This window comes from Somniosus microcephalus, chromosome 12, assembly GCF_052327205.1.
Source record: "Somniosus microcephalus isolate GS21.2 chromosome 12, FLI_Smic_1.0, whole genome shotgun sequence".
Lineage (NCBI taxonomy): Eukaryota > Metazoa > Chordata > Chondrichthyes > Squaliformes > Somniosidae > Somniosus > Somniosus microcephalus.
The window spans coordinates 55,095,216-55,122,282 of record NC_140998.1 but is presented as its reverse complement, the minus strand read 5'-3'; the positions used below and the strand labels follow the sequence as shown (position 1 = coordinate 55,122,282).

Below are 27,067 nucleotides of genomic sequence, written 5' to 3'. Positions count from 1 at the left end.
AGCTTATAAAATTCTAACAGGACTAGATGCAGGAAGGATGTGCCTGGTGGCAGAGGAGTCCAGAACCAGGGGTCACAGTCTAAAGATAAGGGGTAAGCCATTTAGAACAGAGTTGAGGAGGAACTGCTTCACCCAGAAAGTAGTGAACCTGTGGAATTCTCTACCACAAAAGGCAGTTGAGGCCAATTCATTAAATATATTCAAGGAGTTAGATATATTTCTTAAGGCTAAAGGGATATGGGGAGAAAGCAGGGACAGGGTACTGAATTTGGATGATCAGCCATGATCTCATTAAATGGCAGAGCAGGTTCAAGGGGCTGAATGGCCTACTCCTGCTCCTATCTTCTATGTTTCTAAATGCATATAGTTATTCTATGCAGTGACAAAATTTAAATAACCCAGATAAAGTATAATCTTTTTACATTGCCCAATCAGCAAACTCAATCCCACCTTCTGAAAACACTCCATTGGTAGACCTACAAGACTTCAGTAGCCCTTGCATATTGTGCCTCAATACTTTTACTGAATGGCTGTCAGTTTGACTTTAATCTCATTCTCCTAGAAGATTGAGACTATTAGTAATTTTGCTTGACATTTGTTGTGCCATATGTTGTGGCAGCCTATAGGGGGAAAAAAAAAACAAATCAAGTGAGACCAGCAGATTGTATAAAGCCCATTCATTGACAATTCGTTCTCTACAACAGGAGATGTGGTCAGCCTTTGGATTGTGACTGGAGCAGCACAGGTTTTTGCTGCTACTGAAGACAAAAATGAAACCGCTGCTGTTAACATTGTGAGTCAATCCAGAAATACTGAATAATTGGTGAAGCTTTATTGCTTCTCCTCACTGGAGAATCTGTGTCGATTACCATTTGGGTTGTTCCTGAGCCACCTGATCCTGGGAACAGATATAGATTGATGTAATGTGGCCTTTAGACAAGTACCAAAGGGCTGTTAGTGCTTAAAACTGCACCTCTGCAGGAGTCACTACTTTTCAGGAAAAGAAAGTTGGAAGAGGAACTAAAGGTTAGCATGAATTTCTGTATGAATCTTGGGCACATCACCAGTGTACAATGTATTTCTGCATATACAGGTCATTACAAGTTTTTGGAATGGTCTTATTTTGATAGTGTAGACTGATTAGCTTGTTAGTCATGTAAAAACAAATTTTTACTAAAAAAAATCAAGTCAAACACCTGCATGCTTGTCTTAACTGCTTTCAGACCTTATGAGAGAGGTCTGAATTCTATGTTTAAACTTAAGAGGTAAAATGTCAAGACTAAATAGTTCAGCTATCAGTGGTTTCAACACATTTACTTAAGACTTTTTAAAATAAGATAGTGGATTAAAACTTAAAAGGAGTGTTATGTTTTAGAATTACCCTTACTTTGCTCGGAATAATATCTTAACATGTTGTGCTGCATCTGACAATCAATTTCCTTCCTTTACCATGATGGCAGTATATTTGTTGTCTTGATAGCCCTTTAGTAATTGTACCTGGCAACTAAGTATTTCTAAATGAGCCAATTTTTCTCATTAATATTTTCAGTGAAGTATATGGTATTGTACTTTTCTTTCACTAGAATATCTGCATTGAGCTGTGTTTTTTGTTGTATCAATTTATTACAAATCTGAATTCTTTGCATTATCACACACTATTCAAAAATACCATGTAAAAACAGAAATACACTTTATTCCAGTATACAACTTTGTATAAAAATATTAAGTATCCAAAATACATCTGAAACAGTGCACCTTTGTACATATTTGCATAGTTTTAAAGTTAACTAAAGTAGTGCCTTGTACATTCAGTTGTAAATCTTTTGGTTAATAAATATCAACTTTACAGTCCATTTTTTTTCTTGGATGCCAAGTTGGTTTAATTTTCTCCCCACAGTCTTAAAAAGATAGGATGACTTATGTAGTCTTGTAGATCCATCGCCTTATTTTTGAGTAACACAAGTCACTTTTAATCACTTCTCGATCTCTAATATAGACGAGAGAGGACAAGAGCAGCAGCTCTGGAGGTTTATTTAATAACACCAAGTTCTCCGTTCTAAGCCCATCGTAATGCATCCAGTTACCATCAATCATAAAAGCAGCAGAGTAATGGTGCTCCTCCTTGTTGAAAAGTGTTGCTCCCTCCAATAGGTATCTAGGACCAAAGAGACAAGTTAATTTTCTAAACAAAGAATACTTCTCTCTCAACATCTCTTAAATAGGAACTTTAAGCTATAAAATGTTAAGGATTATCTCATGTTCTGCCAAGAGTTTCCAAAAATGGATGTAAACATCAATGTATAAAGCTATTTTCTTTTCAGTTCAAATTCTCCAATGGTCCTTCATTTAAAAAAAAATTTTGGACTAATGTATTTCTCTCTTCCCTGTCAATGAGCTTTAATTTCACCGGACATTTTAAAATTCTTTATGAAGGGTTGTACAAGGACTGTTTAAACATTCATTCCACAGTCTAAAAAGGCAACAATCTGGCTTCAGGATTCTCAGGCGTAGTACCAGAAGGTTCTGTTCAAGCAGGATGATTATGATTAGCTTTACTTTCTCTTCCCTCCCTATATAAACATAATTTCAGGTAGTATTTGATCTGCTGTCAGCTAAACAAAAACTTGCTGAATGATTCAGGCAGTTTGCAGTGACGTTTGGCATCTAAAATTAAACCAGTTAACTTTAGATGTGAGGTTGCTGTTCTACTGCACTCTTGATACACGCACCTCTTTAAACAGAACCATTTTTGTCAATGATCACTTAACGAGCACAATTATGCCACTCCCTTCAGTAGTATCGATCAGACATGTTGAGCAGGACATCAAATGTAGTAATCTCCAGATTACTCCCAGTGCCATGCACTAGTGAGTATAGGAACAGCAAGATAAAACTGGTCAACCTGTGGCTGGAGAAATGGCGCAGGAGGAAAAGCTTCAGATTCTTGGGACATTGGGACCTGTTCAAGATGGATGGGTTGCACCTTGAGCTGTCCATGGAGAGCTTAACTGGTGTTGTGGGGAGGGGCAGAGAAGACTGGGAGAGACAAATAGCACTAGAGTAAGAATAGTTCAGAAATAGGAGGGATTAGACAAGGGGCAAATGCAAGGTAGTCTAAGATGGGTTTGGAGTGCATATGTAAATGCACAGAGTCTGGTAAATAAGATTGGTGAGCTGCAGGCACAAGTTGCCACATTGGACTACGATATAGTGACAGTAAGAGTGTCCTGGCTCAAAAAGGTGAGTATTAGGAACTTAATATTCCTGGCTACAAGGTATTTAGGAAAGGGCGGGTGGCAGTATTGATCAAAGAAGCTATTCTAGCACTGGAAAGGGATGATGTAGTTGAGGGGTCAAAGAATCTATTTAATAACATAAGAATTAGGAGCAGGAGGCCAAACAGCCCTTCGAGCCAGGTCTGCCATTCAAGAAGATCATGGCTGATCTTCAACCTCAACTCCTTTCCTGCCCAATCCCCATATCCCTCGATTGCCCTAGAGTCCAAAATTCTATCTATTTCAGCCTTGAATATACTCAACGACTCAGCAGCCACAGCCCTTTGGGATAGAGAATTCCAAAGATTCACAACCTTCTGAGTGAATAAATTCCTCCTCATCTCAGACTTAAATGGCCAACCCCTTATCCTGAGACTATGCCCCCTAGTTCTAGACACTCCAGCCAAGGGAAACAACCTCTCCGCATCTACCCTGTCAATTCCCCTCAGAATCTTATGTTTCAATGAGGTCACCTCTCATTCTTCTAAACTCCAGAGAATATAGGCCCATTCTACTCAATCTCTCCTCATAGGTCAACCCTCTCATCCCAGGGATCAAGCTAGTGAACCTTCATTGCACCACCTCGAAGGCATGTATGTCCTTGCTCAGATAAGGAGACCAAAGCTGTGCACAGTACTCCAGGCGTGGTCTCACCAAAGCCCTGTACAATTGTAGTAAGGCTTCCTTACTCTTGTACTCCAGCCCCCTTGCAATAAAGGCCAACATGCCATTTGCCTTCCTAATAGCTTGCTATACCTGCACACTAACTTTTTGTGTTTGGTTAGAATTAAGGAATAGAGGAGCTATTATGCTACTGGGTATATACCATAGGCCACCAAATAGTGCGAAGGAGATAGAGGAGCAAATTACAGAAGGATGCAAGAACTGCAGAGTAGTGATAATGCAATAGCAACAGTATAAAGGCAAGGAGGGGGGAGGAATTCCTGAAATGCATACAAGAGAACTTTCTTGATCAGTGTGTTTCCAGTCCAACAAGGAAGGAAGCAGTGCTGGATCTAGTTCTGGGGAATGAAATGGTGATGTTTCAGTGGGGGAGTATTTGGGGAAGAGTGATCATAATATCAGGTTTAGAATAGTTATGGAAAAGGACAACGAACAATCAAGTGTAAAAATACTTAACTAGAGGGGGGCTAATTTCAGTAAGTTGTAAAGAGATCATGCCCAGGTGGATTAGAATCAAAGTGGTAGGCAAAACACTAACTGAACAATGGGAGGCCTTCAAAAGAGGAGATGGTTCAGGTAGAGTAGACACATTCCCACACAGGGGAAAGGAAGGGCATCTAAAGATAGAGATTATAAGACAGAAAAAGGAGGCTTATGACAAATGTAAGGTTCATAATACAGTAAATAACCAAGCTGAATACAGAAAGTACAGAGGAGATCTAAAAAAGGGAATAAGAGTGGCAAAGAGAGTAGGAGAATAGATTAGCAGCCAACATAAAAGGGAACCCAAAAGTCTTTTATAAACATAGAAATAGTAAAATGGTTGTTAAAGGATGGGTGGAGCTGATTAGGGACCAAAAAGGAGATCATCTTGAGGAGGAAAAGGGCATAGCTGAGATACTAAATGAGTAGTTTGCATGTGTCTTCACTAAAGAGAATGCTGCCAATGTAGCAGTGAAGGAGGAAGTAATAGCGATACTGGATAGGATAAAAATAGATAAAGAAGTACGTAAAAGGTTGGCAGTACTCAAAGTAGAAAGTCATCTGGTTCAGATAGGATACATCCTAGGTTAGAGGGACGTGAGGGTGGAAATTGCAGAGGCTCTGGCCACAATCTTCCAATCCTCGTTGTATGGGGTTGGTGCCAGAGAACTGGAGGATTGCAAATGCTACATCCCTAGTCAAAAAAAGGGGAGAGGGATAAACCTGGCAATTAAAGGCCCAAATAATCTGGGACAAAATAAATTGGCACCTGGAAAAATATGCACTAATAAATGAAAGCCAGCACAGATTTGTACATAAATCTTTGAAGGTGGCAGGACAAGTTGAGAAGGCTGTTAAAATGCAGATGGGATCCTTGGCTTTATTAATAGAGACGTAGAGTATAAAAGCAAGGAAGTTATGCTAAGCCTTTATAAAACACTGGTTAGGCCTCAGCTGGAATATTGTGTTCAATTCTGGGCACCACACTTTAGGAAGGATGTCAAGGCCCTGGAGAGGGTGCAGAAGAGATTTATTAGAATGGTGCTAGGGTTGAGGGACTTCAGTTATGTGGAGAGACTGGAGTTGTTCTCCTTTGAGCAGAGAAAATTAAAAAGGAGATTTGACAAGTGTTCAAAATCATGAATGGTTTCGATAGAGTGAATAAGGATAAACTGTTTCCAGTGGCAGAAGGGTCAGTAACCAGAGGACACAGATTTAAGGCGATTGGCAAAAGAACCAGAGGTGACATGAGGAAACTTTTTTTTTAATGCAGCAAGTTGTTGTGATCTGGATTGCACTGCCTGAAAGGGTGGTGGAAGCAGATTCAGTAGTAACTTTAAAAAGGGAATTGGATAAATACTTGAAGGGAAACATTTGCAGGGGAGTGGGACTAATTGGATAGTTCTCCCAAAGACCACCGGTAGGATGGACTGAATGGCGGCCTCCTGTGCTGTAGCAGTGTTATTCCACTAGAAAGAGCCATGTACAAGGAGAAACTTCTGGCTGGTTTAAATGTAAACGGGAGTTAAATTGAAATCAAAATTTCCAAGTTGGGGTTATGAATAGTCAAGGAGGAGTTTGAGCAAAGTCAAGCATATTCTTGCTATAAATTCCCTATCATGCCAAACTGTAGGCAACTGGCTAGCCTACTGGCCCCGTGTGTTTAATAGGAACCAGAAGTACTTTTCCATATAGATATAAAAAAACCATGAAACTTGCACATGCTGATTCTCTCTTTCTCCTTCCCCAGTTCAAATAAGCAGCGAGATCAAACATTTTGCCTGAAAAGTTTCTAGTCATTAAATTTTATTTAAGTTTACTTTTGCATTTTTGAAAGGAGAGCTTACCTAATGTGTAGGCATAAATATTATAGTCCAGACAGACCTCCTGGGATTCCTTTTATGGACTTGATTCTGGTTTGAAAAAAGTAAACACTCTTTGCAGGACCCAATTTTTTTTCCCCTTCCCTCCCCAAACAAAAAAGTGTGATGGCTTTATTAGAAACAAAACTGCAAAGTGATCAGTAACTCACCCCCCAAACTAAGAAGTATTTATTGTGCTATCACCCTCCACGGACCATGTCTATCGGTCATCGGGATATTCATTCCCTTTCAGGCTTGCAACACCATATAACCTCTTTTTTCCAAAATCTCAAATCTACTTCCTCTCCATCACTATCGAAGCAGGCGATAAAGAGTGAATTTCAATGTCAATCCCAACAGCTGATTTAGAACTCTGCAAGTGTAACAGGAAATATGGAATACTGCCTACAGTGGGTCAGATCCAGCACACAGTGGCATAGAAAATCTCAGGCAATGTTTCTAGTGATAACACTATAAAGAGTTTTAAAAATAGCCAGACTTGCCTCTTCATACTAGCTACTTTCAAAGAGACAGAATAATCAGCTAAGCTTAAAAAGCAGCCACCAAAAATGTGCACTTCAGCTAACATTTGAGTGCATTAATTGCTCAATTATTTTTACTATCAAGACTGCATAGATACCTTTGGCTAGTGAGAAATATGCCAAAGTCCTACCTTTGTTCTGCTACAGCCAAATTATATGGAACATAGGCCAATTCCTCAGATTTCCATTGCTGCATATTTAGGATGACAAATGGAGGAGCATCATGGCAAAAAATTCTGTGTGTGAATTCACGCTGACCATTACATCTAGAAGAAGAAATGCAGTGAGTAACAAAGACGTATGCTGGAAGCACCAGTCTCAGAGGTACCCATTGACCTACATCAAAAAAAAAGTCTCCATTACTGGAAGATTTGACTTTCAATTTAGAAGTTTACTGCGCTCCAACTAGCATGAGATTTCAGTCAAGATGTTTTGTAAGGTGAATTGGGCAATAAAACCTTATGCCATAACTCCTTCGTAAAGTGAACAGGTAACCCAGACAACTCGCCCCATGGTATGTGAAGAATGAGCACTCATTTTTAAGCAAAGGTACACTATAATTTTTCACTTAGCTAATTGCTAAAGCTAGTTAATAAAAAACACAAAAAATGGTATTACCAATGTTATTTATCACTAATAATTTCCCAATCCCTTGGGCTGCCTTAAAAATTTCCTTGTGGCAATCCAATGCTTTTAAAACTTTTTAAACTATTTAACTTCTGAAGTTCTTATCAAACTATTTGAGATACATGATCCACGAGTCAAAATCAACAGTCAAATGAAATGTAAATGCTCACTATGAATGTTTTAGAAAGCATAATTTATGTGCATTTGAAGTGATAGATTAAAAAAGTGATTAACACACGGATACAACAGAGGTCAATGGAGACACGGAATGCAGGAGTTGGTTTAACAGGTGTTTACTGAACAAAGTCTGGAGGTGAACTAAAAGATACAAGACGCTATACAGGCTTATATACCCGAGTGGTCACTACCAGTATTACAGTACACAGGGGCTCTTTAAAAAAAGGTACATACACTACAATTCCTCCCCTTTTAGATAATTAGTACATAACATTTTAAGTAATCATTAATTAATATGTTTACAAGAACAATAATCTACACAATTGCTGCAGTTAATCAATTATAAGTCAGTCTCTCTGGAGGCTTCCTGACTCGGTCCGGATAACGCCTCGGTGGTGTAGTAGTTTTCGGTGGTGTAGTTGGTTCTTTTGGCAAGGTCGATTCGGCTTGAATGCCAGTGTCGGGTTCATCTGGTTCCAGTATCACCGGATCGGAGGTAGATACTATGGGTATCTCTGCTTCATCATTAGGCGTATAGAGTTGTGGTGTAGGTTGCTCCTTTTCGGATGACTATGATCTGGTCAGCATAGCGCCTTATTATGCTTTCTCCAATGTCCACGGTATACATCAGCGGTCCTAGTCATGTGCAAATAGTTCCAGGCTGCCATTTCTCGGTACGGTAGTCCCGGGCCAAAACTTGTTGACCTATCTGGAAGGTTCTAGTTGGCCTTTCATTCATGCCTTGAAATTGCCGGTTCTCTACGTCCCTTCTGATGTTTGGCTTGATCAAATCCAGCCGGCATCTTAGTCTTCTATTGAAAAACATCATGGCGGGAGTTTGGTTTGTAACCACGTGTTGCATTCCTGTACGCAAACAAGAAGTTATCTACCTTATGTTGTAGATTTATGTCTTCATTACCCATGGCCTTCTTGAAGGTCTGGACAAACCTTTCAGCTAATCCATTGGTGGCGGGATGGTATGGGGCGGACGTGTAGTGCTTAACCCCATTGTTTAAGAACTTCCTGAATTCTTCGGACACAAATTGCGGTCCATTATCAGAACAGATCTGTTCAGGCAGCCCATTCCTGGCAAATATGGTCCTTAATACTGTGATGGTTTTTTCCATGGTGGTGGAGGACATCTTTATTACCTCCGGCCACTTGGAGTGTGCATCAACCGCGATTAAGAACATTGAGTCCATAAATGGACCAGCAAAGTCGATATGTACCCTTTGCCATGGAGATGAGGGCCACTCCCATGGATGTAGAGGGGCTTGTGGTGGGGCGTTTTGGACCTTCTGGCATCCTAGACAGCTCTTGGTCATTTCTTCGATGTCTCCATCGATACCTGGCCACCACACAAACGCCCTGGCTAGGTTCTTCATTTTCACTCCACCCAGATGCCCCTCGTGAAGCTCCTTTAGCACTTGATCCTGGAGTTTGGGTGGAATCACCACTCTGGATCCACACATCAAGGTTCCTCGGCACACTGACAGCTGTTCTCTTCTTTGCGAGAAGGCTGGCAACAGTGGTTCACCGTGTGCTGGCCATCCCTTCACTGTTAAATCGTAGACTCGAGAGAGAGTCGGGTCATTTCTCGTTTCCTTTTCAATGGTAGAATTTGTTACTGGTAGACATTCCACTATGGTTGAGTGGAACATCTCCACTGGGTCCACTGTAGGTGCCTCTTCTACCGTTGGCAATGGTAGGCGCGATAAACCGTCAGCATTCCCATGCTGTTTTGATCCTTTGTATTCTATGTCATATTGGTGTGCCCCTAGGAAAAGGGACCACCTCTGTAGCCTTTGCGCTGTCATAATGGGAACGCCCTTTTTAGGGTTGAATATGGAGACGAGGGGTTGATGGTCAGTCAACAAGGTAAATTTTTGTCCGTGCAGGTAATGGTTGAATTTCTTCACTCCCACACCAGGTTGAGTGCTTCCCTGTCGATCTGGGCATAGTTACGCTCAGCTGAGTTCAATGAGCGTGACGCAAAAGCTATCGGCCGCTCCGAACCATCAGGGAATCTATGCGATAATACCGCTCCCACGCCGTAAGGGGATGCATCACACGCCAGTCTGATTGGCAGTGATGGGTTGTAATGAGCCAACACTTCCTTGGACGTGATCAAGCCTTTGCATTTATGGAAGGCACGTTTACAGTCTTCGCTCCATTTCCAAATTACTCCCGTTTGTAGCAGTGCGTTAAGAGGGTGCAGAACAGTTGACAAGTTCGGTAAAAATTTATGATAGTAATTTATCAATCCCAGGAACGACCTTAATTGTGAGACATTTTCAGGTGCTGGGGCTTTTATGACCGCTTCAATTTTTTCAGGTGACTTATGCAACCCCTCTTCGTTAATTATATAGCCACAATATGATATTTGTTTCTGGAAAAATTCGCACTTGGGGTGATTTGCTCGTAGGCCCCGTTCTCTTAGCCTAGTGAGCACCTGCTCCAAATTGGCAAGGTGCTCATTGTCGTTTTCTCCTGTTACAAGGATGTCGTCGAGGTAGCATCGAGTCCCCGGAATCCCTTGCAGGACTTGCTCCATAGCTCTTTGCCAGATAGCTGGAGCTGATGCTACTCCGAAAACCAGTCGATTGTACTGGTACAGGCCTTTGTGTGTGTTTATCGTGAGGTACTTTTTAGAGGCCTCCTCAACCTCCATCTGTAGATATGCCTGTGCCAAGTCAATTTTGGTGAAACGCTTCCCTCCGGATAGTGAGGCGAAAATATCTTCTATCCTCGGAAAAGGATACTGTACTGTGTGAAGGACCGGGTTTACAGTCACCTTGAAGTCCCCACAGATGCAAATTTTTCTCTGCTCTTCAGATTTATCATTATTCAACGTTTTCTTCATGACCGGGACGATGGGTGTTGCCCACTCGCTCCAATCTACCTTGGATAACACGCCTGCCTTTTCCAAATTCTCCAGCTCTGCCTCGACTGCTGGACGAATTGCGTATGGCACCGGCCTTGCCTTAAAAAACTTGGGAATTGCCGCATCTTCCACTTTTATTGAGGCGGTGACGCCTTTCAAGGTTCCTAGTTCCTGTTGAAACACTTCCTTGGCGTTGGCCAAGATGTCTTAATCGTTCAGGTATGACGTCATCATCATTTTTTTTCTTACTGGTCACCGTCAGTGCCTGAATGGAGTGCCAGTCTAAACGTATCTTCCTGATCCATTCACGTCCCAACAGCGGTGGACCACCATCTTGCAGAACGTATAAATACAACTTCTGTATTTCCTTGCCGTTGTATACAACAGGCACCCTTATTTTCCCTCTGGGGTATACTTTCTGCCCCGTATAGGTCTTCAAGATAATGGATGTGTCTTTCAAAGGTATATGCGGAAATAGCCGCTCGTAATCCCGTCGACTTATGACGGTCAGAGCTGATCCTGTATCTAGCTCCATTTTAACTGGGGACCCCGCTATCGTGAGGGTAACCCAAATGGTCTGGTAATCTTCTTTGGCAATTACATTATGTAATTTGAGACAGCTTAGTCTCTTGTTTCCGGAGTCGCTATCGCTCTTCTGGTCTTCGGAGCTACTGTCAGTCATCATTTGTACCTTTCTGTACTTTTCCTTATTGATTTTTTTTCTGTCAGTGGATTTTTTGTTTCCAGATCGGCATACACGTGCAATGTGTCCCATCTTCCCGCATTGCCTGCATGCTTTGTCCTTGAACCAGCAGTCCCTCTGGTCATGGGTGGATCTGCCGCAGCGATAACATCTCTCGAAAACCCGTGTCATTTCATGGGTGCCGAAGTCCTTAAGCTTTTGCTGTATCCCTGCAGCTCCTCTTGCTGCTGCTTCGTATGATACAGCCACACTGAAAGCCTTGTCCAGTGTCAAATCTTTCTCAGAAAGTAGTCTTTTCTGTGTTCCTTCGCTTAGGAGACCGCAGACGAATTTGTCTCGTAGAGAATCTGCCAGTCCTGCCCCGAATTGGCAGTGCTTTGACAGCTTTCTTAATTCGGTGAGGTAATCAGCGTTACTTTCATTCTGGTGCTGATTCCTCCTGAAGAATTTGAATCGTTCCGCTATCAGCAGCGGTGTTGGGTTTAAGTGCTCCTGTAGGGTATCAACAATCTCCTTAAAATTCTTGTCCATCGGTTTGGCTGGAGTGATTAAGTTTCGTAACAGCCCGTATGTCCTTGCGCCCATCAGATTTAGAAGTACCGATGCCTTTTTATCATCCTCTACTTCATTCGCTGTGCAATATACCTCCACTCTTTCCACATGTGGTCCAATCCTCTATATTACTATCGAAAGCAGTAATATTGCCAGTCTTAGGCATCCTGAAAGTCAAAAATGGCACCTCCCGCACTTTCCTTTCTTCCCTGCCGAGAAAAAATGGCGCCTCTCGCGCTTTCCCACCGCTGCCGCTGCTGACAACGCTGTTCTCCGTGGTTTTTATTTACACAGATATTTTTAATAGTTGGAGACTCGTTCCCGCCGGACTCTATGGGACTTTTCCCTCCCTCTGCTTGGTCGGAACGCCGACCTGCTTTGCAGCGCCGGCCGTCTCCCGAGTGCTCTACCCTCCGTCTCCGTTTGCCTCCACCTTCTGACTTGCTGCTCGGCCCCGCTGCAGAGCCAGCCGATCGAGCCCCAGCCCACCGCCCAGGAAGGATTAGTGCAGTACCTGCCACCAGCCCGGCTAGCTGGTGAAACCACAGTTTTTTCTTTTTTTTTTTCCTTCGACCTTCGTCTGAGGAATCAATCTCCTTGAGGTGCTGCCGAATTGCAGGCAAGTCCGTTTCCAATTCGTCACCACTGTTGTATCCGTGTGTTAATGGAGACATGGAATGCAGGAGTTGGTTTAACAGGTGTTTACTGAACAAAGTCTGGAGGTGAACTAAAAGATACAAGACGCTAAACAGGCTTGTATACCCGAGTGGTCACTACCGGTATTACAGTACACAGGGGCTCTTAAAGGTACACACACCACAACCCCTCTACCCCTGAATGCCTGATTCAAGATAGTGTAGTAATTAAACTCTCAAATTAATTCAAATGTTTTGAGGGAGAGGTTAATTTTTTTTATTTTTTTTTATTTTTTTAAAGAAGGCAAGTCTACAGATTATCCAGAATTACCATTAATGTAAAATTTGAAGTTTTGCAAAAGGGTGGTGGGGATAGGGGAATAAGATGCCTCATCTTCCTTTTAGGAATGCACAGAAGTCAGCACAATTTTTGTAAAGAAATGTGTCCAATTTTAAATTTGTTGCAATACACCCTGGATAGAAGAACATACTACCTACCGTATATGAAAATTTTACATTACACTGTATTTAATGTTCAGGAAAAGTGTAAACTTCCTTTGAGGTACAAGTCCTAAATCATACTCCAAAACAGACAATCATGGGCAGGATTATCACAGCACTATTCAGATACATCCCATCAGGGAATGCTATATTCTTTATGACATATGATGAAGCTTATTTTTAAGTTTGCTAAAGTCACCCTGAAACTGCATGCTACAGTAAAATCAAAACTAAGTGCACAATTGGACCAAATGACAGTTACATCCAGTGTGAGTGAGGGCTCTATAGTTAAAACACCACCCACCCAGCCCACTATAGCTAGATACTAGGAAGTATGATAGAGCAGCAATGACACGGAGCTGGGAGCAGGTCTTTAAACAGTTCTCTCAGCCAGGGAATACGGGGGGGGGAAGTCAAGTGCAAAGTGAGGTTTTTCTTTGATAATTTTGGACGTGTTCAGACAGGCAAAGACAAAGAGGCCTTTGTTTACTGGACACCATTTTGGTCATTCATAATTCAGCTTTTGAGTCATACCAAATTAACTTGACATTACTTGCTCACTGCTTTACTTCAATACTGGCACAGCTCCATACAGATTCCTATCATAAGAAATCATTTCCTACAATGGGCATTAACCCAATGCATGCTAAACATTAAAGCAATTAAATGACTAGCAGATATATATGGCCTGTGTTCAGTTTGTAAGCACATGAAGCAAGTGTGTGAACATACCCGAGTTCTTCGCACAGCTCAATCCTGGGACAGAATAATTCATCTACAGCTGCTTGGATTACATCACCGAGGAGAGAATCTGGAGAAGGACTTTAGAAAAAAAAAAGATATTAGCATCTGAACTGGAAATCAGGTCATAAACAATAATACCTGCATCATGTCAATATATTATATAATAAATCAGTTTAAATAAAGACACAGAATTTCAGACTAAAAAAGTGTTCTGTTCTAGTAAAAGGCTCACAGTAACACAAGCTAATGTTGATTATAGTATAATGATTTCAAAACTGGCACAGCATATATCCTTTTGTGGTGGGACTAATTCTAGAAATAACTTGATTGTTTAATAATTCTGATTTGCATGATTTTTCTCACATAGCACAACGCATGAACAACAAAGTTTAAATTAACCAGAATCTACCTCCTAGAACTTGTATCATACGATGATGATAAAAACAGTGATGAAATCAATGAATGCAGTGTTTACGGATTTTGGTCATTTTCTTGCAAACTAAGCCTCCTTTGTTCAAATGCTTTTCCCAAAATGAATACACAACACGGAGATAGCATAACTGAATGCCTATAAGGTGGTGTTTGTTCAGTGCAAACTTTATTCTTTTATCATTACTTTTTCTGCTAGCTTCCTTAGTCTGTCTTTGAAAGCAGGTTTTCAACTTCAGCTACATCCTAAACACTCCCATTCTGCATTGAGGACAAACTTGTAGAGGTGTAAAGTTAAAAGTTCTTCTTCAATATGCCCTCAACATTAAGTTTAAAAGTTTGTGCCAATCAGTTTTATTTACACTGCCTTTGGATAAGTAAACAACAAGAATTCAGAACCCCTTCTCTCACCTTCACATGGTCCACCTCCGACTCTTCCCTTCCCTTTCCTTCCTCGACGTCTATGTCTCCATTTCTGGAGATAGGCTATCGAAAAACATCCACTATAAGCCTGACTCCCACAGCTACCTGGACTAAACTTCTTCCCACCCGCTTCCTGCAAGGACTCGACTCCATTCTCCTAGATTCTCCGTCGCATCGGTTCTGATGATGCCACCTTCCATACTAGTACTTCCGATAAGTCTTCCTTTTTCCTCAACTGAGGATTCCCCTCTACTGTAGTTGACACGGCCCTCAACCGTGTCCGTTCCATTTCCCGCACTTCTGCGCTCACCCCTTCCCCTCCCTCCCAGAACCATGATAGGGTTCCCCTTGTCCTCATCTTTCACCCCACCAGCCTCCACAGTCAACGGATCATCCTCCGCCATTTCCAGCGTGATCCATCACCAAACACATCTTCCCCTCCCCTTTCAGCATTTCGAAGGAACCGCTCCCTCCGCAACACCCTGGTCCACTCCTCAATCACCCCCAACAGCCCCTCCCCTCCCCAGCGTACCTTCCCGTGCAAGCGCAGGAGATGCAACACCTGCCCTTTTACCTCCACCCTTCCCACTGTCCAGGGTCCCAAACATCCCTTCCAGGTGAAACAGCGATTTACTTGTACTTCTTGCAAGTTAGTATACTGTATTCACTGCTCACGATGCGGTCTCCTCTACATTGGGGAGACCGCTTTGCAGAACACCTCCGTTCAGTCCGTAAGGGTGACCCCAAGCTTCCAGTCGTTTTGTCACTTTAATTCTCCGCTCCATTCCCACTCTGTCCTCGGCCTCTTACACTGTTCCAATGAAGCTCAACATAAGCTCGAGGAACAGCACCTCATCTTTCTATTCGGCACTTTACAGCCTTCTGGACTCATTGAGTGCAACAATTTCAGACTATAAGCACTGCCCCTATTTTTTCCAAGACGGCAGCTGTTGATGATTCTACCATCCCCATTTGCAACATTTAACCACTGCTGCCTTCCACCAGACCTTCCCTTTTTCCTCCCCCCTTTCCCTGCCTCTGCACCTGCTTAAAATCTGTTACATCTCTAACTTTTTCCAGTTCTGATGAAGGGTCACAGACCTGAAATGTTGACTCTGTTTTTCTCTCTCCACGGATGCTGCCTGACCTGCTGAGTGTTTCCAGCATTTCCTGTTATTATTCCTGATAAAAAGGGGTCAACTTTGGACTTTCCAGTTAGTTACATAATTTCTACACTGCCCAAATGGCAATAAATGATCATGTAACAGATGTTAAAGGAATCTTGGCAGTCATTTGCTTCTATGGCAGTTCTAGCCCACATTCCCCCCAATAAGCTTCAAAACCAATTGGTGTAATGCATTTCAATAGGACAGTCTGAGACCAGTTTCTGTTCTTACAGTACTCATTTGTTGCCTCCAATTTCGACCAATTGTACCTATAATCCCTCCCACAAGAGGCACACTTTAATTTGCATAGATACAATTTTTTCAATTTAACCAAATATATTTAAAAAACAGATCTCACAGCTTTGGCATAAAACAAACCCATTCTATCATAGGAACATGTATGGTGTTGTAGCACCTACAGACTGGCGAAGGTAAATGTAGGTCCTTTACAGACGGGAGAATTTATAATGGGGAATGAGGAAATAGCAAAGAAATTAAATAAATATACTTTGTTTCTGTCTTCACGGAGGAAGACACAAAAAACCTCCCAGAAATATGAGAAAACCAAGGGTGTGGCGAGAATGAGGGACTTAAAGAAATTACTATTATTAAAAAAAAAAAAATAGTACTAGCAAAATTAATGGGACTAAAAGTCGATAAATCCCAAGGCCTGGATGACCTACATCCTAGAGTTTTGAAAGAGGTGGCCATTGGAATAGTGGACGCATTGGTTGTCATCTTCCAAAATTCTATAGATTCTGGAATGGCTCCTGCAGATTGGAGGATAGCAAATGTAACCCCGCTATTTAAGAAAGGAGGGAGAGAAAACAGGGAACTACAGACCTGTTAGCCTCACACCAGTAGTTAGGAAAATGCTGGAATCTATTATAAAGGATGCAATAACTGGGCACTTAGAAACTAATAGTAAGATTGGACAGAGTCAACATGGATTTATGAAAGGGAAATCCTGTTTGACAAATCTATTGGAGTTCTTTGAGGATGTAACTAGTGGAGTAGACAAAGGGGAACCGGTAGATGTGGTGTATTTGGATTTTCAGAAGGCCTTCGATAAGGTCCCACACAAGAGGTTGGTGAACAAAATTAGGGCACATGGAATTGGGGGTAATATACTAGCATGGATTGAGAATTGGTTAACAGACAGAAAACAAAGAGTAGGGATAAACGGGTCTTTTTCAGGATGGCAGGCTGTGACTAGTGGGGTACCGCAAGGATCGGTGCTTGCGCCCCAGCTATTCACAATCTGTATCAATGATTTGGATAAGGGGACTAAATGTAACATTTCCAAATTTGCTGATGATGCAAAGCTAGGTGAGTGTCAGTTGTGAAGAGGCTTCAAGGGGATCTCGACAGGGTCAGTGAGTGGGCGAGAACATGGCAGATGGAATATAATGTGGATAAATGTGAAGTTATCCACTTTGGTAGAAAAAACAGAAAGGCAAGAGTATTTCCTAAATGGTGAAAGATTGAACATCTGCATTCCCCAAAGGGACCTGGGTGTCCTTGTACATGAGTCACTGAAAGTGAATGTGCAGGTGCAGCAAGCCATTAGGAAGGCAAATGGTATGCTGGCCTTCATTACAAGAGGATTTGAGTACAGGAGTAAAGAAGTCTTACTCAATTATATAGGGCCTTTGTGAGATCACACCTGGAGTACTGTGTACAATTTTGGTCTCCTTACCTAAGGAAGGATATACTTGCCATAGAAGGAGTGCAACGAAGGTTCACGAGATTGATTCCTGGGATGGCGGGACTGTCGTATGAGAAGAGATTGAGTAAACTAGGCCTGTATTCTCCTGAATTCAGAAGAATGAGGGGATCTCATTTGAAGCATACAAAATTATTACAGGGCTTGATAGGGTGGATGCTGGGAGAGTGTTTCCCTTGGCTGGGGAGTCTAGAACCAGGGGCCACAGCCTCAGGATAAAGGGTAGGCCATTCAGGACTGAGATGAGAAGAAATTTCTTCACAGAGGGTGGTGAATCTTTGGAATTCTCTACCCCAAAGGACGGTGGAGGCTCAGTCATTGGGTGTATTCAAAACAGAAGTCAATAGATTTCTGGCTAGTAAGGGCATCAAGGGATATGGCGATAGGGCCGGTGAATGGAGTTGAGGCAGATCAGCCATGATCTCATTGAATGGTGGAGCAGGCTCGAAGGGCCGAATGGCCTCCTCCTGCTCCTATTTCTTATGACGCTCTATTTTAGGACAAGTTCACACTACTGCTTTAGCAGAATTATACTGCATTTCAGGTAAAATTACTGACTTAACTAGTAAAATTTGTGCGTTAGTCACCATATGATGTGTCCCAAACCGAGATTCCATAGGGTCACATGAACCATGACCTACTAAGAAGCTAATACTACTAAAAAAAAAAGTTTGTAGGTGTTTTTTTTAAACCGGACAAGGAGATAAATTCTGAGGAATCCCTGCACTCCGAGACAGAATGAAGCTCATTCTATTCCACCCAACTTCAAAAAGAACATTGCACCAGTTTGCATTATTTTATTTCCCACAGCAATTATTTATCAGTTCCTTGGTAACAAACTAGGTCAATTTAAGAACCGTTTTTGTCCTATGAACTCATACCCAGTGAGAACAGGGCTTAGACTGTCCTAACTCATTTCATAGTACCCTCAGTTTGCTGGATTCAATCTGAGGTACCAAACACAGGTTCCAATGCTGAAAGAAAAAATGTACCACCCAGTTTCCTTACTGATGTAAATAAAGGATCAACCTACTAGATAATAATTGTCTTGCGTTGATCTTCCTGCACACGTGCTGGACATCTCCCATTAGAACAGAAAGTCTCCTGAATAGTGGACATAAGGTTCTCCAGGTTTCTTGTGAAGTTTTCGTGTTCATTTCCAAAAAGATCAATTTCTAGCGAGGCCTTGTGAACTTCAGATTTGTACTGACATTTTTCCATTTTATCCCAAATCCACAACAACTTCACGGTTGTGAATTTATAAGAGTCCATCAAATACAGAAAGCGCTCAACAAACTCCTTCCCCAAGTAGCTTGACAACTCTCTACGAAAATTCTCATTTTCACTGAGAATCACATACAGCAACATCAAAAACCCATCAATGGTGCAAGTGTTTTTTAGGGTTATCCTCACATACAGTGGAGTGCAAGCCATTGCCTTTCTTCCAGCTTTAATGGTATACACTCCACCCCATGGAAGAACAGGTCTCCAGAAAGATCTATCTTCATTTGAATTATTTGTAACAGATGCTCGGATCTCTTCAAATAATGTTTTTGTCCTAGAATAAAGATAAAAAAAGCATTGTGCTTAGATATTAATGAAATGATACAAGCCAATGTAAACAGTACTGGGTGCTGTCAGTCAATGTAAAGATAAAACATCTTCAGTTTTTCTGCTCAGTTATCCTTCATGATGTGGCTATCCAGATAGGTCCAGAAGTTTTATTTTAAATCTAAAATGAGACTATTGGCCAGCAGGGTGATGTTGTCATGTAATAGAGATTACAAAACCAGACCTGAGCAGTTAGCCAATTGGATTGCTGAATTCACCAGCACAAATCAGCTGTTAGCATGGCACAAGTAGGAGATAATCAGCTAGCAGGGAGTGCCATACTTTTGAAATGCCTAGGATGCTACAATATTTAGAACAGAATGTGCTCTTCAATTGGTTTAGCAACTTTATTGTAGTCTGATGATCTTCAAGAAGCTAAACAATCTATAATTGTTTTAGCAAAGGATAACCTGGTGGATTTACTCAAATGCAGTTTTTACCAAGACAGAATATGCGCATAAAATATGAGTTTATTTACCAGTCTATTTATTAGTGGATATATTCATACAATGCTATCAGTGTTGAATACATAGAATTTACAGCACAAAAACAGGACATTCTGCCCAACAGACCTATACCGGTTATATGCTCCACACGAGACCCCTCCACCCGACTTCATCTAACCCTATCAGCATATCCTTCTATTCCTTGCTCCCTCATGTACTTATCTAGCTTCTATGCTATTTGCCTCAACTACTCCATGTGGTAGCAATTCTTATTGGATTTATTAATGACTATTTCATATTTATGACCCCTAGTTTTGGACACCCCCACAAGTGGAAACATCTTTGTCTGCCCTATCAAACCCCTTCATAATTTTAAAGACCTCTATTTGGTCACCCCTCAGCCTTCTCTTTTCTAGAGAAAAAAAAGAGAGTCCCAGCCTGTTCAGTTTTTCCAGATACTGGAACGGAGAGGTTATAACTATCATTCTCCTCTCAGTTCTAGTATAATCCTTGTAAATCTTTCTTGCACCTTCTCCAGTGCCTATATATCCTTTTTGTAATATAGAGACCAGAACTGTGCACAGTACTCAAAATGTAATCCTACCAAGATTCTATGTGCATTTAATTCCTACAGTACAACTCACCATCATCACACCAGCAGCTCGAAATATACAACTAATGTAATAGCTCCAAAGCAATCTATGGTTCAGATAAGGTCCTCAATCCACTAAAATTTCTAAGATTATGATCTTATCTGGTTTCAACTGAATTACACAGACAACTGCCTCTCCATTATTGATTATTCATACACATAGCTACACATTAAAACTGACTAACTTGTTTTTCCAAATCACAAAAGTTATGGAAAACAAGAACGGTACTAAAAACAATGGTACCAAACTTTTTTAATGATAAAGAAACTTTCTCTTCCCCTGCCATTGAATTACCAGAAAGGTCAAATTCCACACTAAATCCTGCCCCAAGTTCCAAGCTACTAGTCCAGCAAGTAGAAGAGAGTTGTATTCTCGTGACTGTTACTACTTCTCCACTAGCTGTTTACTACAGTCTACTGAAGTCGCTGAATTCAAATGACCCAATAATTCAATTTTTAAACTCTAAATTCCCACTTTCCTGTTATTTATATTGCTTAATTCAAGTTATTGGATAATTCAAATTTATTAGCGCAAGGATTACTTTGAATTATAAGGAGTAAATTGTATTTATTTCTTTTCATTTCTTCCTCCAAACGCAAAGCTCCAGCATCCCAGAGTGTTGGGAAGCTACTTTCTCACACCACCCACCTCCTGCCCTCCAACATACAATTAGAAGCAAAAGTATTCAAACTGTTAGAAATGCTTACATACTATAAAGAATTATGATGACTCTAAAATGTTTGACCAAATAATAACACTTGGATTCACTATTAAATTTAAATAAATGTATAGCTTTAGTACAGTGAAGAGGCAAGACATTATGATTGTGATACAACTTTTTGTATACAATTTGAAATTTAACTACATACCAGTCCCTAGAACATGAATGTGATACTGTATCAATTATTTTGTAGCTAATGTCTGCAGTTTTATTTATCAAATGGATACCTTCCAGTATGGACTTTTTTGGGAGAATATGCAGAAGGATAGTGGCCCTATCTAAATTAAATTAGTGTAACAGAGTGAACTCAACATTGTGTTTACGCTGACAATTAGAAAACCTCATGCTTGATCTGGGGTTGTGGAGTCTATTTTCAGTGAGATGTTACTGTTTAAGTGACAGAATCTCCATACAGTACATGTATGGCAAAGGTAATCAATTAGTTAGCACATGTAGACATTGCTCTGTACAGACACTTGCTATGTGTTTATGCCAAATCGCTATCTATAAATATCACATATGCCAACAAGAGCAGACCAAGGGGAATTGGCTTCCTGTTTACACTATGCTGCCTCGGAATTCATTCTGGCATTAAGAACTCCGACATATGTGGCGATCATTCATGATTGCCTGAATTGGCAGTGCAGAATTTAAGTTTATACTGCAGCCAAAGTAGATGTCATATTTGTTCTGGTGTATGGTATAAGAATCTAATGGATTGCAGTTTAAATACACACTGAGGCATTCATTCTAACTAGCTAATTTAGGTTAGTTATTAAAATGAATATATACTGCAACTTAAAAAAGGTCCTGTTCTGCAAAACTTACATGAGATGCTTACTACCACTTGTTGCTGTCTTTATCTAAACCTGAATGATCAAAGAACTTGCTAGGACCATCCAAATTATGAATGCACTACACAAATATTTTGTTTTAAAAGAAATGCAACTTTAAATATCTTGACAGTTAAAACTTCTGATTCTTTTGGCAAGTGTGTGTCTGGTCTCAGAATTATGTATCGTCTGAAGATGCTCTATTTATGCTACGCTAAAGCCAACTATTAGATGTACAAACAGGCCTGGTCTCCCTCCAATTTTTCCCTCCGTCCCTGTGCAAAAGTGTCTGGCCTCCACCGAACACTTCCCCACAACAGTACAGCTGAGATAGGGAACTTAGTATAGTAGTAGGAGAAACAAAGATAAACCTACATTCTGCCATTCAGCCTTTTTACCACCATGCTGTTTAAGGCTCTTCGTGAGGAGACTGAACAGCAGTGACAAAGTTGCAGATCATCCACCAACTGATCAAGATACCACAGAATCATAGAAAAGGAGGCCATTCAGCCCATCGTGCTTGTGCTGGCTCTTTGGAAGGGCAGTCGTGCTTGGTCCCACATCCCTGCTTTTTATCTGTTACCCTGTAAGTTCCCCATCCTCAAGTACCTGCCCAACTCTCAATTATTTATGGAATCAGCTGCACCACTTTTATAATGCATACAATTTACTAAGCAACCCGTTCCAAATAAAACAAAGTAGAGACTTTTTAACCAATAACTTGAACTGCTCCCCTACAGACATAGCTTTCTACAAGAACATTTTAAAAAGCCTGATATGAAGTCAAGGAGACGAAACCTTCAAATTTGATTATCAACAAGGAGTACACTGGAATAGATGCCACTGAAGACTTGTAAACAAATAAGTTATAGGTTGAATCATAGCTAACATTTATCTCAGCCTAAAAGGACAAGCTGTATTATCTTTATTCATGTAATCAGCTATTTCTATGTGAAACGTTATAGTCATGAATGCAACAAATGTAATTATAAGTGTATCCAGTACTAGTTTTCTTTTCCTTTTCTCCAATCTTAAAATCCATATCATAACCTGCTCCTCTTATGCTCTTAACAGTGGTAATACTTGCAACCTGCTGCATAGAACTGAAATACAAGAGTGAATTTTCTTGTCATACAGTTGCAAGCAGAAAACTTGCAAGATTTAAATTTTGTATTTACTTATCACTTTGCTACATATTCAAACACATTGTGCATTAATATCACAGAACCATTTCCTGAAGTAGTTCTGAAATATAGTCCACTAATCCCAGTTCTGCACAAACTATCCTGTTCATATTGAATCCATAGTATTGAAAGTCACTGATTATTATTTAGCAAGCAGCAGTACCCTTCGTTTTGGCTGTGATAGGTGTGTACAGGCCAGAGATTATAAAACTGCATCAGCCAAGTTTCAAATTAGTTCAGTGGTAGCATTCTTGCTTTTGAGTCAGAAGGTTGTAGGTTCAAACACCAATCCAGGAATTGAGTACTTCAAGGCAGTAATGAGGGAGTGCTGCATTGTTGGAGGTGCTTTCTTTTCGGTGAGAACTTAAACCAAGGTCTGTTCAGGTGGATGTAAAAGATTTCTTCAAAAGAAATAAACTGGTCCTTCATCTCATTGCTGTTTCTGACACTTTGTTGTGCACTGCTGCAAATGCCTACAAAACAATGTGACAACACTTCAAAAGAAATTCATTGTGAAGCACTTTGGGACATCCTGCGAACATAAAACGCACCGTATAAATACAAGTTCTTTCTTTCACTGACCCTTATAAGTGCTTCAGACAAAAAGAAAATGGCTAACTGGCCAAAACCATCTTGGCCAGCTTGCTTAAAGAAGCTCACTTTAAAAAAAATTATACATAAATCTTTTTGCAGCCACTCAAAAAAAATTATCTTTAAATAATGAGAGAACCGAATCCAAAATCCAGCTGCTTCCATCTTATTGTTTTTATGCCAGCTTCAATAATGGACAGAATAATGAGTTTGTATTTCACTATTCGCCCAGAGATGCATGACACATTCAGGGTCCAAATTATCAAAAAAACTGTACTGCAGTCAACTCCGCACAGCCACTTAGAAATGACAGTCCTTGCAGTGGGCCCATTTCAATTTTTTTTTAAACTGTCAGTATACATGTTTGGCCAATTCTATATAAAGTTATTAACACATTTTCAGGTTGAGTTTCCGCTTTAAAAAAAAATTAATTCATGAGCTGTGGGCTTCACTAGCAAGGCCAGCATTTATTGCCCATCCCTAATTGCCCTCGAGAAGGTGGTGAGCCGCCTTCTTGAACCGCTGCAGTCCGTGTGGTGAAGGTACTCCCTCAGTGCAGTTCGGGAGGGAGTTCCATCTTCAATTTACCACTACTAAGATTTCTAAGCAGCTTCATAGAAGCATGAAATGAGAAAACTCATTAACACCATTCCTTCCAAAGATCACTTCTTAAGACGAGTTAAAAACTACTAATGCAATGCTCTATAGCATTAATAAACTCCTGCAAATATAATAGAGCTGTTATAACCATAATACAAAACAAAGGTTTGGGAGTTTAGATAAATCAGAATTCCACAACTGAACCAGCCCAGAACACACTCAAGTACCCAGTAGTTCACTGGGGAAACGCACCACAGTGTAGTTCTGAGCTATATAAAAAAGTGCAACACTTGGTAGGTGTTGAGTTGCCTCATACACTTACACACACTTTCCCCTTGGGAACATTGGATGTGAGTGTGTGATATGAGTGTGTGATATATGAGAGAGAAAGAGGAACAAAAAAGCCAAGGACTAACGTTGCCGATTGCTGTCAAGTAACCTCTGCACCTTCCAAAATACATTGTTTAGGCTCACAAAGAATGATCATTTCGAGAGTTACAGAACATCCCAGGAACGAATAAAAAAACGCTGTCACTTGTGAAACCATACCTCAGCATGGGGTATACACCAACACTCATCATTTTTTATTGTTGTTGACGTGCAATGATAGCAACTCAGATCTTTTATCACCAATTTTACTCAGGTTACAGGTCGGATTTAAAAATGCGAGACCAAATCACTGTTACGGTTATAAAAAGATTGCAATTGTACTATTTTCCTATTGTGCATCTCGATTTATCCAATCCAACTTCTCCTTATCCAATTCTCAATCCGTAGTAAGACAGCAGTGCAAAATTCACCGTTAATTCTTGGCGTTGAGTTTTTTTTAAAAAGAGGAAGAATGTACCAGCAAAACAAACTTCGCAAAAAGTTGTGTGATACATGCCTTCACGCAATGGGAGTGAAATAAAGCTGCACAGAAATTCACTTCGCCCGAACAGGATGTAAATTACAAGGGACCAGATCCGCTGTCTGGAATGTAGAGAAGCCCCACGAAAGGCACGACTGGTCTCTAAAATCCAAAGTACATTTTGTAAACGAATGTTTATTTTCCAGAGCTGCACCAGTGTGAGGCCCAGCGACAGACACACCTCCTGCAGCCAGTAAACTCCACACAAGTTCTTCAGCAAAACTCTCACTCGCTTAAATTCATGGCGTAAAAAATATGATTCTTACCTCTCGGGCTGGCAATATCCATCCCCCGTCTGCTTCAGGAAGTTGTGGGCATCGCCCACCGTTCCGACAGTCACGCCGCAAGGCACAGAGCGAGCATCCATGTCGCCATCAGCCACCGGCTGTAAAGATGTCCTGTTCGCGCGACCGCTCGCTGCCTGTTGTTGTTATTGTGCAACGTCACCCACCGTCCCGGCGCACACCGCGCCTGCACGCGAGGCCGGGCCGGGCCGGGCCAGACCAAGGGGCGGGGCCAGTACGGGGGGCCGGGGCCTGGGCCTGTCTGGGCGCGTGTTGGTGCGTGACCTTCTGCACGTCCTGCAGTCAGCGCCAGGCGAGCTGTGCCTTGCTGCAATTTGCCAGCAGCTTTAGTAAAACTGAGGTCAATGGGGATTCAAGGTGAAAACCCTCCAGTTGTTGGGAGTCATATTCCCTTCTCCCTCATATGCTTATCTAACCGCCCCTTAAATGCATCTATACTAATCACTTCAACCACTCCCTGTGGTAGCGAGCTCCACATTCTCACCACTCTCTGGGTAAAGAAGTTCCTTCTGAATTCCCTATTTGATTTCTTAGTGACTTATCTAATATTGATGGCCTTTAGTTATGCTCTTCCCACAAGTGGAAACACTCTGGGCAGGATTTTCATTGGGCCGTGGAGGTGGGATTGGAGGCGTGTGGGGGGTTAAAATTGCATAAACTGGTGGGCGGGCCCAAGTCCGCCTCCATCCCGCCTCCAAGCAATTTTAAATAATTCGTGTCTAGTGGTCCCATTTCCGTCCCGCCTCCAAGAGGTGGGATAGGCCCTTAAGGCCCTTAACAACCACTAAATTGGCTCTATAATGCTATTTTAAAAGGCCTTTGTGAGTTTAACCCTTTTCCCACGTGAAACACGCCTGTTCTGAAACACGACGGTGAAACCTGGCGGGAGCACAAGTGGATTGCTGACCATCAGCTGCAGCTCAAACATTAAAGAGGAGATTTGATCAGCCATCATTTGCAGGTGGCAGGACTTAGTTGTCTCAGGTCTGGGGGAACTTTTAGAAGGCATAACCACAGCTGTGGAAATTTGGAGCCTGACGCCAATCTCCAGTGTGACCTCCTGGGAAACCCCTCTCGCCACCTTCACTCAGGGCTTCCTCAACTGAGGCATATACCAGAAGCATGGGAGCCATTTATTTCCTTCCCTTCTGGGCATTAGATGAGGAAGAAGACCAGCCGCGGCACCAGCAGAACCATGAACAACAGCAGCACCAACAACAGCAGCACCAACAACAGCAGCACCAGCAGGAGCACCAAGCTGCTGCTCACCCACCTGAAGCTGCACAGGCCAGAAGGGGCCAACGCATAGAAGCCCGTCGGCGCAGGAGATACCCCCCAAACAGGGTCTACAGACACAGGGTCAGCTACATCAACATGTCTGAGCAGCAGTGCCAAAGGCGGCTCCGACTTTCGTGAGAGGTAGTGGGTGACATCTGCGCAATGCTGCAACAAGACCTGCAGCCCAGAGGACCAGGTGGACAACCCTTACCAGTGGCTGTCAAAGTCACCACTGCACTCAACTTTTTTGCCTCAGGCTCATTCCAGCAGCAGACATCAGCGGCATCTCCCAGGCGGCCGCACACACTTGCATCACGCAGGTAACCGATGCCCACTTTGCCATCGTGCACAATCACATCCATTTCACTAAGGATCAAGCAAGTGTCACGGTGCGTGCGGTTGGATTAGCTAATCTGGCAGGCTTTCCAAGGGTGCAGGGCGTCGTTGACTGCACACATGTGGCCCTTAAGGCACCCCATCGCAATCCAGGTATTTTTGTAAACCGCAAGGGCTTCCACTCCC

The 27,067-nt window shown here is 41.7% G+C and overlaps 1 protein-coding gene across 2 annotated transcripts; it reads right to left on the bottom strand.

Annotated features, from left to right (window-relative positions):
- Positions 1 to 1,677: 1,677 nt before the first annotated feature.
- dorip1 (dopamine receptor interacting protein 1) lies at positions 1,678 to 25,766 on the bottom strand. Of its 2 annotated transcripts, XM_086002904.1 has the most exons (6): positions 25,229 to 25,765; positions 23,025 to 23,334; positions 18,447 to 18,971; positions 13,658 to 13,747; positions 6,978 to 7,112; positions 1,678 to 2,155 (listed from the first exon to the last, which is right to left on the bottom strand). In XM_086002904.1, exons 2-6 carry the CDS (start codon positions 23,075 to 23,077, stop codon positions 1,918 to 1,920), a joined length of 1,041 nt encoding a protein of 346 aa, XP_085859030.1. In that variant the 5' UTR covers positions 23,078 to 23,334; positions 25,229 to 25,765; the 3' UTR covers positions 1,678 to 1,917. The 2 variants fall into 2 exon arrangements, with proteins under 2 accessions (XP_085859030.1, XP_085859029.1); XM_086002903.1 differs by lacking the exon at positions 23,025 to 23,334 and having other exon boundaries at positions 25,229 to 25,766.
- Between the last annotated feature and the right edge of the window lie 1,301 nt (positions 25,767 to 27,067).